The sequence below is a fragment of the Malaclemys terrapin genome, chromosome 1 (assembly GCF_027887155.1).
Source record: "Malaclemys terrapin pileata isolate rMalTer1 chromosome 1, rMalTer1.hap1, whole genome shotgun sequence".
Lineage (NCBI taxonomy): Eukaryota > Metazoa > Chordata > Testudines > Emydidae > Malaclemys > Malaclemys terrapin.
Window position 1 is genome coordinate 325,421,032 of NC_071505.1, and position 13,888 is coordinate 325,434,919.

The window sequence follows — 13,888 nt, forward strand, 5'->3', positions numbered from 1 at the left end:
CTTAGGGTATGTCTACACTGCAATCAAAACTCCATGGCTGGCCCCTGGAGCTTACTCAGGCTCACGGGGCTCAGGCTGCAGGGCTATTTCACTGCAGTGTAGACTTCTGGGCTTGGGTTAGAGCCCAGGCTGTAGGACCCTGAGACATAGGAGGGTCCCAGAGCTGAATGTCTACACTGCAGTAAAACCGCCTCTTAGCCCGAGCCCAAGTCAGTTGGCACAGGTCAGCTGCGGGTGTCTAATTGCAATACAGACATACCCTTACACACTCCAGACAGTCTCTGCTGTGGCTCACAGCAGCCCTTTCTGGGACTGATTTCATGTCAAATAAAGTTCACACAAACCTCAAGAGTCCTTAATCACAAACGAATCCAAAAAGTCCTCAATGAGACCCCCGCACAGAATCCAAAACCGTAAGCCCCACCCATCTAACTGGAGCTCTGGTACTGCTGTCTTATGCTTACTCTCTCAGCCTGACACTCCTGCTGCTTCCCGCTGCCTTTTACCCTGGAATCACCTGATTCAACCCATGGGTGGTTCATCAGGGCTTCACCTGATTACATTTCATGGGTGCGCAAAGTTTCTATATAAATTGGGTTTGTAACACAAAGGAGTGAGATGCACGCTATTTGGCATGAAAGGGCCGGTTACATGTATTAATACACCTCTACCCCGATATAACGCTGTCCTCAGGAGCCAAAAAATCTTACCATGTTATAGGTGAAACCGGTGGATCAAAGCAAGTTCGATATAACGTGGAGTGCACAGCCCCCCCCCTCCCCGCCGCACTGCTTTACCATGTTATATCGGGTCGCGTTATATCGGGGTAGAGGTGTATATCTAGAAAACTAAGTTAACAAATCTGTGCTCACTCTGTGTTACAGTTTAATTCAAGGCAAGACATAAGCGAGTGTAAATATTAGAGGGCAGGACCTGTGTCATCCTACGTGTCTGTACAGCACCTAGCACAATAGGCCCTTGATCCTGATTACGGTCTCTGGGCAATATCCTAGTACAAAATCTCATCATCATCATCAACAGAAATTTAAAAAAAAATTTCACATTATGGCAACCTATGACACAATGGTTGAGATTGTCAAAGGCACTTAAGGGAGTTGGACACCCATTTTAATGAATGGTAATCCAGCGTACAAATCTGCTACGGAGGTGTGAAAATCCACCCATACTCTTTACATTAAAAGTCTGAATGAAAAGCTGGGACACATACCTGCCAGTGGTATTCAAGGCCTGCCCCGTGAATTTATCATAGCCTTCAGGGCCGTAATTCCATAGCACGGTTTCAGCAGCAATAAAATATCTTCTTTCCTGACCAGTCAACGAAGGCTGAGAAACATTTTTATGGCAGATCTGAACGTTATACAGCCCCTTCATACCAGCTAAAGTGTAGAAAAAATCCACAAACAGTTCTTAAAACAGTGCAAGTTCCACCATTTCAGGCATCTCTTTGGTGCAAAGTTAATGTACATTAGTTTCAGTAGAGGAAGGTGAACAACATGGACTGGGAGAAATGACTTGGATTGTTTGGACAAATTTATGTTTTTAAAGAGTTCCCCAGTTTATATGGGGTTGAATTCTGCCACTGTTACTCTTTTTAGCATGGCACATTATTTCACAAGTAATACCATTGAAATCAAAGGGACTACTCATGGAGCAAGGTACTAGTCAAAGGCCTAGATCCTCAAAGGTATTTATGTGCTTAACTCCCATTGATTTCAGTAAGGATGGCAGAATCTGGCCTTTAGGGTCTGGTCCTTTGAGACACTGAGCACCTCCTGAAAGGTATGAAGTATCATCACCTCTCATCCGAAGAAGTGGGCTGTAGTCCACGAAAGCTTATGCTCTAATAAATTTGTTAGTCTCTAAGGTGCCACAAGTACTCCTGTTCTTTTTGCGGATACAGACTAACACGGCTGCTACTCTGAAACCTCACCTCTCACTGACTTCAGTAGGAATGGAGAGGGTGGGCAGCATCTTGTGGGAGGCACTCAGCACCTTGCAGAATCAAGCCTTGATTGCCTGATCCAAAGTTCATAGAAGCCAGTGGGAGTCTCTGGATCAGACTGAGATTGTAAGTTCTTTGGAACAGGGACTTTCTCTTATATTAGGTCTGTACAGTGCAGACGGAGAGCCAATTGGGTGCTTTTGGGCTCTTGTTTTAATACAAACAAAACTTAATAATAATAGTAAGTTCTTTCATGAAAAAGCCTCTCACTGGCCTTCTAGAAACACAGACCATTTTTATCAGATTTCATTAAACAGAAAAAGTATGAAATGTTTTAACTGACATGACTTTTTTTAAGTGTAAAAGACTCTATATCAGGGTTGGGCAAACTACAGCCCATGGGCTGGATCCAGCCCGTCAGGGCTTTGGACCCAGCCCGCAGGATTGCCACCCCTGTGGCGCTACGGGAACTGCACCACTCCCGGAAGCGGCTGGCACCACGTCCCTGCGGCCCCTGGGGGAAGGGGGACAGAGGGCTCTGCATGCAGCCCTCGCTTGCAGGCACTGCCCCCTGCAGCTCCCATTGGTTGGGAACGGGGAACCGTGACCAAAGGGAGCTTCGGGGGAGGTACCCGCAGGGGAGGGCAGTGCACGGAGCCCTCTGTCTCCGCCCCCCTGGGGCCGCAGGGACATGGTGCTGGCCACTTCCGGGAGCGGCGCAGGGCCAGGGCAGGCAGGGAGCCCCCCTGAAGCCACTCAAGGTAAGCAGTGCTAGGCCAGAGTCCTCACCCCGAACCCCTCCTGCACCCCTCACCCCAACCTCCTGCCCTGAGCCCCCTGCCACACACCGCACCCCTCCTGCTCCCCAACTCCCTGCCGCACCCCGCACCCCTTCTGCACCCAGACCCCCTGCCCTGAGTCCCCTCCAGCATCCTGTACCCCTTCTGCGCCCCAACCCCCTGCCTTGAGCCCCCAACCGCCTGCCCTGAGCCACCTGCTGCACCCCGCACCCCTTCTGCACCCCAACCACCTGCCCTGAGCCCCCTGCACTCCTCCTGAGCCCTAACCCCTTGCCCTGAGCCCCTTCCTGCACACCACACCCCGCACCCTCTCCCATACCCCAACCCCCTGCCCCAGCCCTACATTCATGGCCCTGCTTGCAATTTCCCCCTCCCAGATGTGGCCCTCAGGCCAAAAATTTTGCCCACCTCAGTCTATATTCTACAAGACAGTGCATACAAAAGGCCTGACCCTGCATTCATTGCTCACCAAAAGCCCCAGTATGCACAAAAGTACTGAGCTAGGGCTGGATCTGGCAACCCCTTCTTGTGTGAATCATCCTCACTCACATGAGTCTCTGAAGTTTTACACTCGCTGATGATTTGGCACCATATAGCTTTTTGTCAATGACCGAAATCAGACTCACAAGATTTATTTGATGAAACAAGTCAGTGTAAGATGTTAATGTCCTGGGAAAATGTAGGCCCGCAATCCTACTTCTGCTCGTTGAGTTCTCTTTTTTAGTCTGAAATATGTACTATAAATTATCTAACTTGGCATCTTGCTGGAAGGATTTGCCAGATCTGTATCACTGTACCTTGTAAATGTTCATTTACTTGACAGGTTAACAGCCACTTCCCAACATTTCCTGCAATCATTTCCACTGTAATGAAGGTTGCTGGAAATAGGTTGACGACGTCTGCCCTGTGGCCTTTGTTAATGATGGTGTGGCCATAGAAATACGCAGAGTGGATGTCTATCTCGTTACCCATCCCAATCAAATACCAGGACACGGATTGACCAGCACACATCTCCAAGGTGGGGAGATTTCCAAAAATGTAACCATTAATAGCTAAAAGCAAAACAGAACACAACCCATGAGATACAAAGGAGAAGCACAGATTGCTAGTAACTCTTATTTAAAGAATGTAAATGCCTGGTCCTTAAAATAAACCCGCAGAATGTCCATGCTGAGACCATATCCGAGCTAGGCAGTTAAAACCCCCCTCAAAACTCTCCTTTTCCATTATGTCTACAAAAAACTTGACAACGGTTAGGCCGCTAATGTGCAGAGACCTCATGCTGACCAATATTGTTTCATTATTTCTTTGTGCCCTCCCGTCTGTGCCTCTGTATCCATCTAGTCTATTATTTCTTATACTTAGAGTGTGAGCTCTTTGGGGGCAGGGACTGTCTGTTTGGTTTATGTTCGTACAGCACCTACCACTGTGGGGTCCTGGTCCATGACTAGTCACTACGATAATACAGATATAAATAATTAATAGCATGTATTAGTTGCGGCTGAAGAACTGTTCTGAAAAGATGAGCGGCTGCTACGACTGAAAACCAGAGTGCAAACATTGCGGCAATAGTTCCAGGTGGGAAAGAAGGAGCACTTTGCAATTAGATCACAGGCCTGGGCATCAAGAGACCTGGATTTCTATCGCTACTTGTTGCAAACTTCCTGGGTGATCTTGGGAAGCCACTTAGGCTACGTTTTCACTGAAATCTGTAAATAAATGGCCTGATTTTGAAGTTAATGGACACTGTGGGTATGCAACACCTCTGAAAATCATAGAATAATAGAAATGTAAAGCTGAACAGGACCTTGAGAGGTCATCTAGTCTATCCCCCTGTGCTCAGAAAGGACCCAGTATACCTAGCCCATCCTTGACAAGAGTTTGTCTAACCTGTTCTTAAAAGCCTCCATTAATGGGGATTCCACATTTCCATTAACTTCAAAATCCGGCCATTTATTTAGGTGTGTAAATATGGGTTTAGGTGCCTAACTCTGGGCACTCAGATTTGAAACTGATTAAGTTAATCTCTCTCTACCTCAGCTTCTCCACATGCAAAGGGACTACAGTGCCACCTACCTACATTGCAGGGAGCGAAGAGGCTAACTTCATGAGACCAGATCTTCAGCTGATACAAAGAGCTGTCATTCCACTGACTGCAATAGTGCAATGCCAATTTATACCAGCTGAGGATCTGGCCCATTATTTGTAAAGCACTTTTGAGCCTTGGACACTCACCACTTCCAGTAGTGTTTTTATGCACTACATCTCACAATGCTTTACAAAAGGTTAGTCTCATCATTTCTCTTTTGTAGGTGGGGAAACTGAAGCCATTTGCCAAAGTTCAAACAGCAAGCCAGTGGTAGTGATGGGCACAGGAGCCAGGCACCTTCCTCAGATCCTGTGCCCTACATACCATGCTGCTTATAGACTTGAGGGGAGGCTTTCCGTAAGTACAATGGGTTAATAGTCTGGCCCACCCTCAGCCTATGCTTTCATTTCTTCCCAATTAACAAAGAAAGGAAAGACATCTAAAAAGCATCTATAAGGAACAGCAATATATTGCAGACATGAAAAGAGTCTAGTCGCTACTGCATGACAAGGTTGTGCTTGATAGTGGCTGCTCACCATGCATTTTGTTGCTGTTCTTGAAACCTTCATCCTCTTTGTCAACCGTGGTTGGGTCCAAGCAGAAAGCTTTTATATTTGCATCAATGTACCAGCTGAGATTTTCATCTACAATACTATACATCAGGGCAAAGCCTTTAGCAGCATCAGTGCTTTGTATTGAGGAGTCATCTAAACTTCCTAAACAACAAACAAACAGGAAAGTACTAAAAAATAAACTCAGAGTTAATTAAATTTTAACATGTTTCTTCTTACAGTAAGTCTGAATGTACAATATTTCTGAAGTACTTTATTAAGCTGCAAGACTTTTACAGACCAATTTCAGCATAGTTATTTGAATGAATGACCATACTGAGAATGTTAATTCAGCTTCATATATACAGGCAGATGGGACGATTTCATAGGCTACCCTATGAAGAATGACTCTGAGGCACTCGAATGAGGCAGGCGGGGTTTGAAATTAGGTTAGCCCCTTTCATAGCAAAGTCTCCCTCTTCCTCAGGAAATACAAAGATTGTCCCAAGGTAGGCATACATTTTGTATGTAAAATACATGGGCCAGGTTATCATTTCAGATGTACAGAGCACATTCCCGTACACTGAAGATTCGACATGCATGAAAATATAAAGATATATTCCATACAAAAAAGCCTGCACTAGAAAAACATTAATATTTCTAACTGAAGCACTCTGTAAATCATAGAATCATAGAACTGGAAGGGACCTCGAGAGGTCACCTAGTCCCATCCCCTGCACTCAAGGCAGGACTAAGTATTATCTAGACCATCCCTGACAGGTATTTGTTCATCCTGCTCTTAGAAATCCCCAATGATGGAGATTCCACAAGCTCCCTAGACAATTTATTCCAGTGCTTAACCACTCTGACAGTTAGGAAGTTTTTCCTAATGTCCAACTTAAACCGCCCTTGCTGCAATTTAAGCCCATTGTTTCTTGTCCTATCCTCAGAGATTAAGAAGAACAATTTTTCGCCCTCCTCCTTGTAACAACCTTTTATGTACTTGAAAACTGTTATGTTAAGGTTGCCTGCACAACTTTAACACTTGTCCCTTGTACGACAGTCATAGGTGCTGGAGCACCCATGCAAAAAAATAGTGGATGCACCCACTAGCTACCTGCTGACCAGCTGTTCAGTGGCAGGTAAGAGGCGCTGAGGAGGGAATGGAGCAGGGGCGGGAAGAGGCGGAGCGAGGGCAGGGCACACTCAGGGGAGGGGTGGAGCGGGGACGGGGCAGGAAGAAGCAGAGCAAGGGTGGGGACTTAGGGGAAGTGGTGGGGAGGGGGGTGAGGCCTCTGGGCAGAGAGGGGGTGGAGCACCCACCCAGAAAGAAGAAAGTCAGCGCCTGTGATGACAGTCTTTCATGATATGATCACATGCCATTTTTCCACAAAACCACTGCCCTGTTCAGTTGGCATACTGGATGATACTCTGTGAATGAGGCAGATGTTTAATATTTATTTTTGTCCTCATTTTTAGACATGTGGTCTCATCTGCAATGCACTGCTCACTATGCAACCTCTGCCCTAACTGAGGCAAGGATCTGTGGATGTATAGGCTGGTCACAATTTACTGTCCTCTGAAGCATGAGGGAAGCAGCAAGGGAATGGTCCCTGAGCCACAATTCCAAGCTCCTAGAGTGGTACAACTATAAACTGCCCCTTACTATGAGCTACGTACGGACACAATCAAGCCCATAACATTTACACCTGTAAACAAAAACAATTATTAAGAAGCTAAAACAGGCAGAGGGGCTTTCTCAGTATTTTCAGCTCTGTACCTTTTTTACAAACCAGCAGTGGTCCGATTAACCCAGAACTGATATCTCGAGGTGTATCAATGTGCGAATGGTAAATCCAAGTCAGGCAGGTTGGGTCTGCCAAAGTGGGGGCATATTCTTTCTTCACTGGCCATGTATATGTATAATTTCCACCAGGAACAACAATATCATCCTCTTTGCTTTTGCCACTTGTTCCATCTGGGTAGAGGGCTCCTAATGGAAGAAAAAGGGCGTTTAAGACCAAACATATTGGAAAAACGGGTTACCCTAAATAAGTATGGAATTTCTTCTGTTTGTTACATTTTTTGGAAATAACTTAACAAAGTATTTCACAAACAGACCAATGACAGCAGCAATTGCAAACACAGAATCATTTATAAATCAAGACGTAATTCTGAGAATAGCCTCCAGAATAAAAAGCCATCACAATATTAGTAAGTATAATTTTCAAAAGACATCATGTTCAACAGACTGGTAATGTTGATTTACATCTGAGCTGCTTTGAGAGGTTGCCTCTACAGATTAAAGAGTAAAAGATAAAAGAAGCATACACAATGCAGAAAGGTACATCAAAGAAACTCTGTCTGATTCCATGTTAGTGCCATGCTAGTAGCTGTGCCTGCTGCTGCTAGTATAAAGAACTGCACAAGCTACCTGAGACATCTGTGATGGCAGCTCTTCAGCTGACAGCAGGACTGGTCCATGCGCCTGGCTCCCACACCCAGATGAAGGCATACACTCCCATGAAGCATCCTATTCCCGGCCATTTAATTTGGGGTATTTAAATCTGGGGCTTTGGCCTAGCCTGTTATCACAGATGTGATTTACGGAGGCACAATCCAGACTAATAAATAGCTGTGTAACCCAGGGTGCCCTTTAGAAGTAATGGTCCATCAGCCTTGTTTACACCTGGCTGAGCTGTCAGCCTGCCCTTTGTCTCTGAGAAACTGGTTTGGTCACTCCCCAGACTTATCTGGGAAACATACTTTTAGACATCTCAAGTTATGTTTATAACTTCACATATACAATGCGGCCATGGTATTACTCATCAGCAAATTACGATTTTTTAAATGATACCTCACATGGCATACCTCGCCCAAACATTATTACAATAGTATGTAGGGTGTGAGCACAGGGGTACATTCCGTCACAACAGATAGGGGCCATTTTCAAAATTTAGCTACAGAGTTGGGTTTTGAATTCAAATACTTTCAAGATTTGGGGTGTTGGGTGGGGAGTTTTGATTCAGACCCATTTGTACCCACATTTGCTAAAAAGTTCACAAAACAGAAAACTTTTTGGTGACCCTGGCATAACTTTGGGGTTTCATGATGAAAGTTTTGTACACGTTGTTCCACTGTGATACAGAAACAGCCTCTAGCTAAACTCAGCATCTTGCAGTTTTTCACTGGAACTGTCCAAAGAAGCCAGGTCAGGTCTCACACACTTCTGTGATGCTGAATCTGAATGATTTTCTTTCAGTTATAAATAAGTGGCAACTAGGGCTGTCAAATTATTAAAAAAAATAATCGCAATTAAGCGTGAGATTAAAAAATGGTTCTGATTAGTTGGAATTTTAATCACACAGTAACAGAATACCAATATAAATTTATTATAAATATTTTTGGATATTTTTCTACATTTTCAAATATATTGATTTCAATTACAACACAGAATACGAAGTGTACAGTGCTCACTTTATATTATTTTTGTTACAAATATTTGCACTGTAAAAAAGATAAAAGAAATAGTATTTTTCAATTCACCTCATAGTTCAGCCACAAATGATTGAGCTTGGTGCAGAAATTACTGGGTAATATTCTATGGCGTGTGTTACGCAAGAGGTCAGACTAGGTGATTGTAATTATCCCTGCTGGCCTTAAAATTGTTGAAAATGTTGATGACGGAGGTGAGGAGAAAATGCACACAGCATGTAATTCTGCATTCAAACCAATATCCCTCCTTGTGCAAATGACATCACATGTTATAGCCCCACAAAGAGCTATTGAAGCTTAGTCATTTGCCCCTGAGAGAACACATCACTGGAGCCAAGATCTAGACTAGAGAGGAGGATTTAGACTGTCTCACATTTTTACTAAGAAAAGTAAGCAAGGCAGGAAGAAACTATTTTTCTAAAAATGAAAAACATAATAAATGAGAATTTTCCTTTTTTAAGTTACTGGTTAATGATACTGGTCAGTTTATTAGGAACTGATACAAAGTTCATTAAGGTCAATGGAAAGTTTCTCATTCACTTCAATCAGCTTTGGACCAGGCCCTTATCCAGTGTATTCACTGCATAAAGGGAAGGGGGGTAGAAAAAGAGAAATGAGAAAGAACAAAAATGGTTATGTATTTATTATTTGCATGAGTGCAGCACCTAGAAGTCCCAGTCATGAACCATTGTGCTAGGTGCTGTACAAACACAGAACAAAAAGATAGTCCCTGCCCCAAAGAAATAAGCAAAGAAATAAGCAAAGATAGGGGAATACAAGGAAACAATGAGACAATATTGCTGAAATAGACAAGGCAGATAACTGGGTGGGGGAAGCGGTATAACACATAAATAGAGTGAATAATGTGATGGTGGCAAACATCAGGTTAGCGCCACAGGGTTTTTTGGGGTGGGGTGGGGGCAGGAGTTACTTAGGAACAGAAAGAAAAGAGAGGGGCAGCAGAGTGAGGAGGACAGGGCAAGGAAGAAGAGGGCAGAAGGGGCAGGTGTGGAGTGAAGCTGAGAACTGGTTTTTACCTTCAGAATCTTTGTCGTAGAAGAGACCATGTGGATGCAGAGAATATGGACGGAAAGCAAAGTTCTTTAAGTGAACAACAAAGATATCCTCTTCTTGAGCCTTCATGACTGGACCGAGGAACCCCAGCCAGGATGGCTTGGGGATCTCCTGTGTGTAGGTACCATCTGTGAACTGTTTATAAACAGCTTTCTTGTAAATACGTCCTATTCTGTTGGCTCCTCTCTTCACAAACTCACTCGCATGTCTATAGAATGGAGGGGAAAATAGTTTAAAGACAGAAATACTCTTTTTTAAATTTATGCAAAAGTTGGTGCTTACTATTCATGCAAGTGGTTCCACTGAACTCAGCGGAACAAATCACAGAGCTACTCAACCCGAATAAAGGCTGAGGAGTCAGGTCCTACCCTACTGTACTACAATGATGAAAGTTCCCTCTTATGCAACAGTAGTTGTCATGCTATCAGGGCTGGCCTTAAGCACAAGCAAGGCAAACAACTGCTTGAGGTCCTGCCATTTAGGGGTTTCTGTGTAATGCCAGCAGCTCATCACTCAATTTCCGCTTTGGCAAAAAGACCAGAAGGAAGAAAGTCCATAGCTTAATCCTCAACTGCTCAGGAGGCCCCAAAAAAGAAAGCAAGCAAAGCACACTTCCCACTCTAGCAATGGGAAAAGAGAATGAATTAATTCAGGCACCAGTTTAATAGATTTCATAGCTTTTAAGGCCTGAAGAGGCCATTATGATCATCTGGTCTGATCTCCTGCATAACACAAGTTAAACAACCTCAGCAATAATTTCTCCTTCAAGCCCATAACTTCCATTTGATCTATGGATGAGAATAGGAGGATGAGAGACCTGAATTAGCATTGCAGCAGTATTTATAAATTGAAATATTTGGGGTTTTGGCTGAAATTTTTCAGTATTTTAATTTCTGCCAAACAATCCAAATTTTGCAAGGAAAAAAAAGAACACAATTTTTGACCAATTCTAGTCAAGTGAGTTACAGAAATCTAAGAATATTGTGTCAACCCAGTTACCTTTAGCAGCCAAAAATGCTGTCTGTTTAACAAGAACTATTTTCCATAAAACCATATTAAACTAGCATTAATTATGCCATCTTTTAAATTTTTACTGATTGTATCCCTTATAAGCCTTTCCATGATTTTGCCCAGAATCTATGCTAAGCTAACTGGCCTATTAGTTTCCCAGGTCATCTGATTTACTCCTTTTAAAATACTGGAACAACATTAGCTTTTTCTAGTCCTCAGGAACATTCCCAGTGTTCCATGATTTGTTAAAAACCATCATTAATTTTAGAGTGCTCCTTGGCCAATCTTTTACTACTCTTCTGTGAAAGTTATTTGATCCTGCAAATTTAAACATGTTTAACAGTTGCAGTTTAACATCCTTCATAGCTACTGATGAAATAGAAAGTATTTCATTTATCACTGTATAATATGAATACATCATCCTTCTTTTTAAATACAGAACAGAAGGATATGTTGAATACTTCTGCATTTTCTACATCATGATTGATAATTTTATCATCTTTGTCTAGATCGAACCTATACCATTCATTGAAACTAGGGGTAGCATTAGACCTCCAGCATATGTTCCACAGACAGAAATCTCCCACAATAACATAATTTTTCTTTCTACATGTTGTACATAGATGTTTAAAGAACTGCCCATCTGTTCCTTCATCTGATTTGAGGTTTATAGCAGACCCCTGGTAGTGCCGATCCTGTGATTTATCAGTTAGTTTGTGATGCATAAACATTTCAGATCCTGTCCTTCTGAACTATCAGTAACTCTAAAGCCAGTAATGGTCTCTTTAATGTAAAGTACCACCACCCCTATTCTCTTCTACCCACTCTATCCTTTCTGAATAGAATGTATCTAGTGATTTTGACATACCAGTCACATGAATGATCCCACCAGGTTTCAGTAAGACCAGTCTCATCACATTTCTTTTAATAAATTAGTATTTTTAATTCCTCTTTTTTATTATCCAGGGTGCTAACATTGGTGTGTGAACAACTGAAGAATTTCTTCTCTTTACATCCTTTGATGCCTTGATTTTTTACATTCATGGTATCCTGAGTATGAGTTTTATGCTTGAGCTTACTGTGTTTTCCTCCTTAGCACCCTGTCCTGTAGATGCTAGTTTAAAATTCTCCTACCTACTTTAGCTGGTCTGCTACCCAGAAGATTGGTTCCCCTTCTATTCAGAGGGAGATAGCTCAAGTCACATATCCTCCTCTCCCCTTAGGTGGACCAATGTTCCATAAAACCAGACTGCTCTATTTTATACCACGTAATTAGCCAACAGTTTATGTCCAGGATCTTCTTGCTGTCTATATTCTCTCATTCACAGGAAAGGAAGGATCCCTGAGAAGATCATTAGACCTTTCCTCTTCTTTCTAAGATCCTGGATGCTTTCGATGCTCCATGAAGCAGTGTCATTCATGCCAATGTATATCATCATAAGGAGATGGTGGAATCTCCATCCTTAGAGGTTTTTAAGGCCTGGCTTGACAAAGCCCTGGCTGGGATGATTTAGTTGGGGTTGGTACTGCTTTGAGCAGGGGGTTGGACTAGATGACCTCCTGAGGTCTCTTCCAACCATAATCTTCTATGATTCTATGATAGCCAATGGATTCTTGCCCACAGTCTTCAGAATACCATCCAGTTTTTCAATGATGTGTATTGTCTTTGCTGCAGGAAGACAGCAGACTATCTTGCTGTCCTTCTGTCCCCTGCAGAATGTCTTGTCCACTCTCCTTAATATCAAGTCCTCACTGAGGTTTGTCTGTCTTCTTTGGAAAGTCTGTAGTCTTCATTTGGGTATGCTTGACATTCTCAACAGCTGGGCTGAGCATCCATACTCAGGTGTGTCCTGTGGAGATCCCTGTTCTTTCCCTTCAGCTGAATCTTCCAATATATTCTTTGTGGCTACTGCATGAAGTGCCTGAAAGCGATTAGATACCTCTACATGCATTGAATTTCACCTAGTCCTCTTTCTTCTGGTGGGCACAGATTGCCCATCTGCTTCTGGCTGTGTAAAATCCTGCTTCTCTGTCTTTGCTTGGTTACAAACAGCTAATTCTCCTCTCTGTTTTCCACTCTCTTCTGTTCCCTGGAAATCTATTCATTCTACAGATAGATCTGCAGTGGTGCTGCCTCAATCTGGTTGTCCAAGAGCTCTTTTGCTTCTCTAAGGCTAAACAGGCTCAATAGCTGCCTTTCCGGATCTTGACTCTTTTCCTCCAATACAGCTACCACCTTGCACTTTTTGCAAAGGACATCTCTTTCTTCAGGCAGGACCACAACATGGCACATCCCTTGCAGATCATGATAACATTCCATCATTGGCAATCCCTTGTTGGGTATGTAGAGTTGTCCCTGTAGACAAAAATTCCTATACTCCCTGTAGAAAAAATATCCTACATTCCCTCCAGCAAACATCCTCAGGAACTTCCTTGTTAGCTTCTCTTGTTTGCCTGCTCAGCTGTTTGCTTGGAAACTGACTGCCACTGGTAGTCCCATTGACTTCAATTGGACCATTCACTTATTTAAAGTTATGCACATGCTTAAGTGCCTTGCTAAATCAGGCCCTAAAGGCCTCGTTCAGACTCTGGCAGCAAGGGCTCCATGCAAATCCTTAGGCCATTCCTGATTTCATTTCCCCAATTTATCCATTTCTAGCAATTCTTAAGCCCCAGCAGGCAAATTCTGTTTACACACATGGATGGAGGAGGAGAATGTAGCTTCAAGGAGTTATCAAAAGGGAACAAACTGCAGCCCTTTAGAATCTTACTGATTTAATTTCAGCTTGCCATTCCCCAAAATAAGTGCTATAACTGATATATTAATTCCAAAAGGAATTGTAGAGTAAAATGCTACAGCAATAAATATTTCACCCCGAGGACACTAAGACTAATGCTGATAATC

The 13,888-nt window shown here is 43.1% G+C and overlaps 1 protein-coding gene across 2 annotated transcripts in view; it reads right to left on the reverse strand.

The window, feature by feature from the left end:
* Window positions 1-13,888, reverse strand: part of HEPHL1 (hephaestin like 1) — a 54,854-nt gene that overhangs the window by 33,678 nt on the left and 7,288 nt on the right. The window contains exons 2-6 of one of the 2 annotated variants that reach the window (XM_054015633.1): window positions 9,936-10,180; window positions 7,184-7,396; window positions 5,389-5,568; window positions 3,561-3,815; window positions 1,229-1,397 (exon numbers count right to left, since the gene is read on the reverse strand). In XM_054015633.1, the coding sequence (XP_053871608.1) occupies window positions 1,229-1,397; window positions 3,561-3,815; window positions 5,389-5,568; window positions 7,184-7,396; window positions 9,936-10,180 (1,062 nt within the window). The remainder of the gene's footprint in view (window positions 1-1,228; window positions 1,398-3,560; window positions 3,816-5,388; window positions 5,569-7,183; window positions 7,397-9,935; window positions 10,181-13,888) is intronic. The other variant, XM_054015634.1, reaches the window with a different exon arrangement.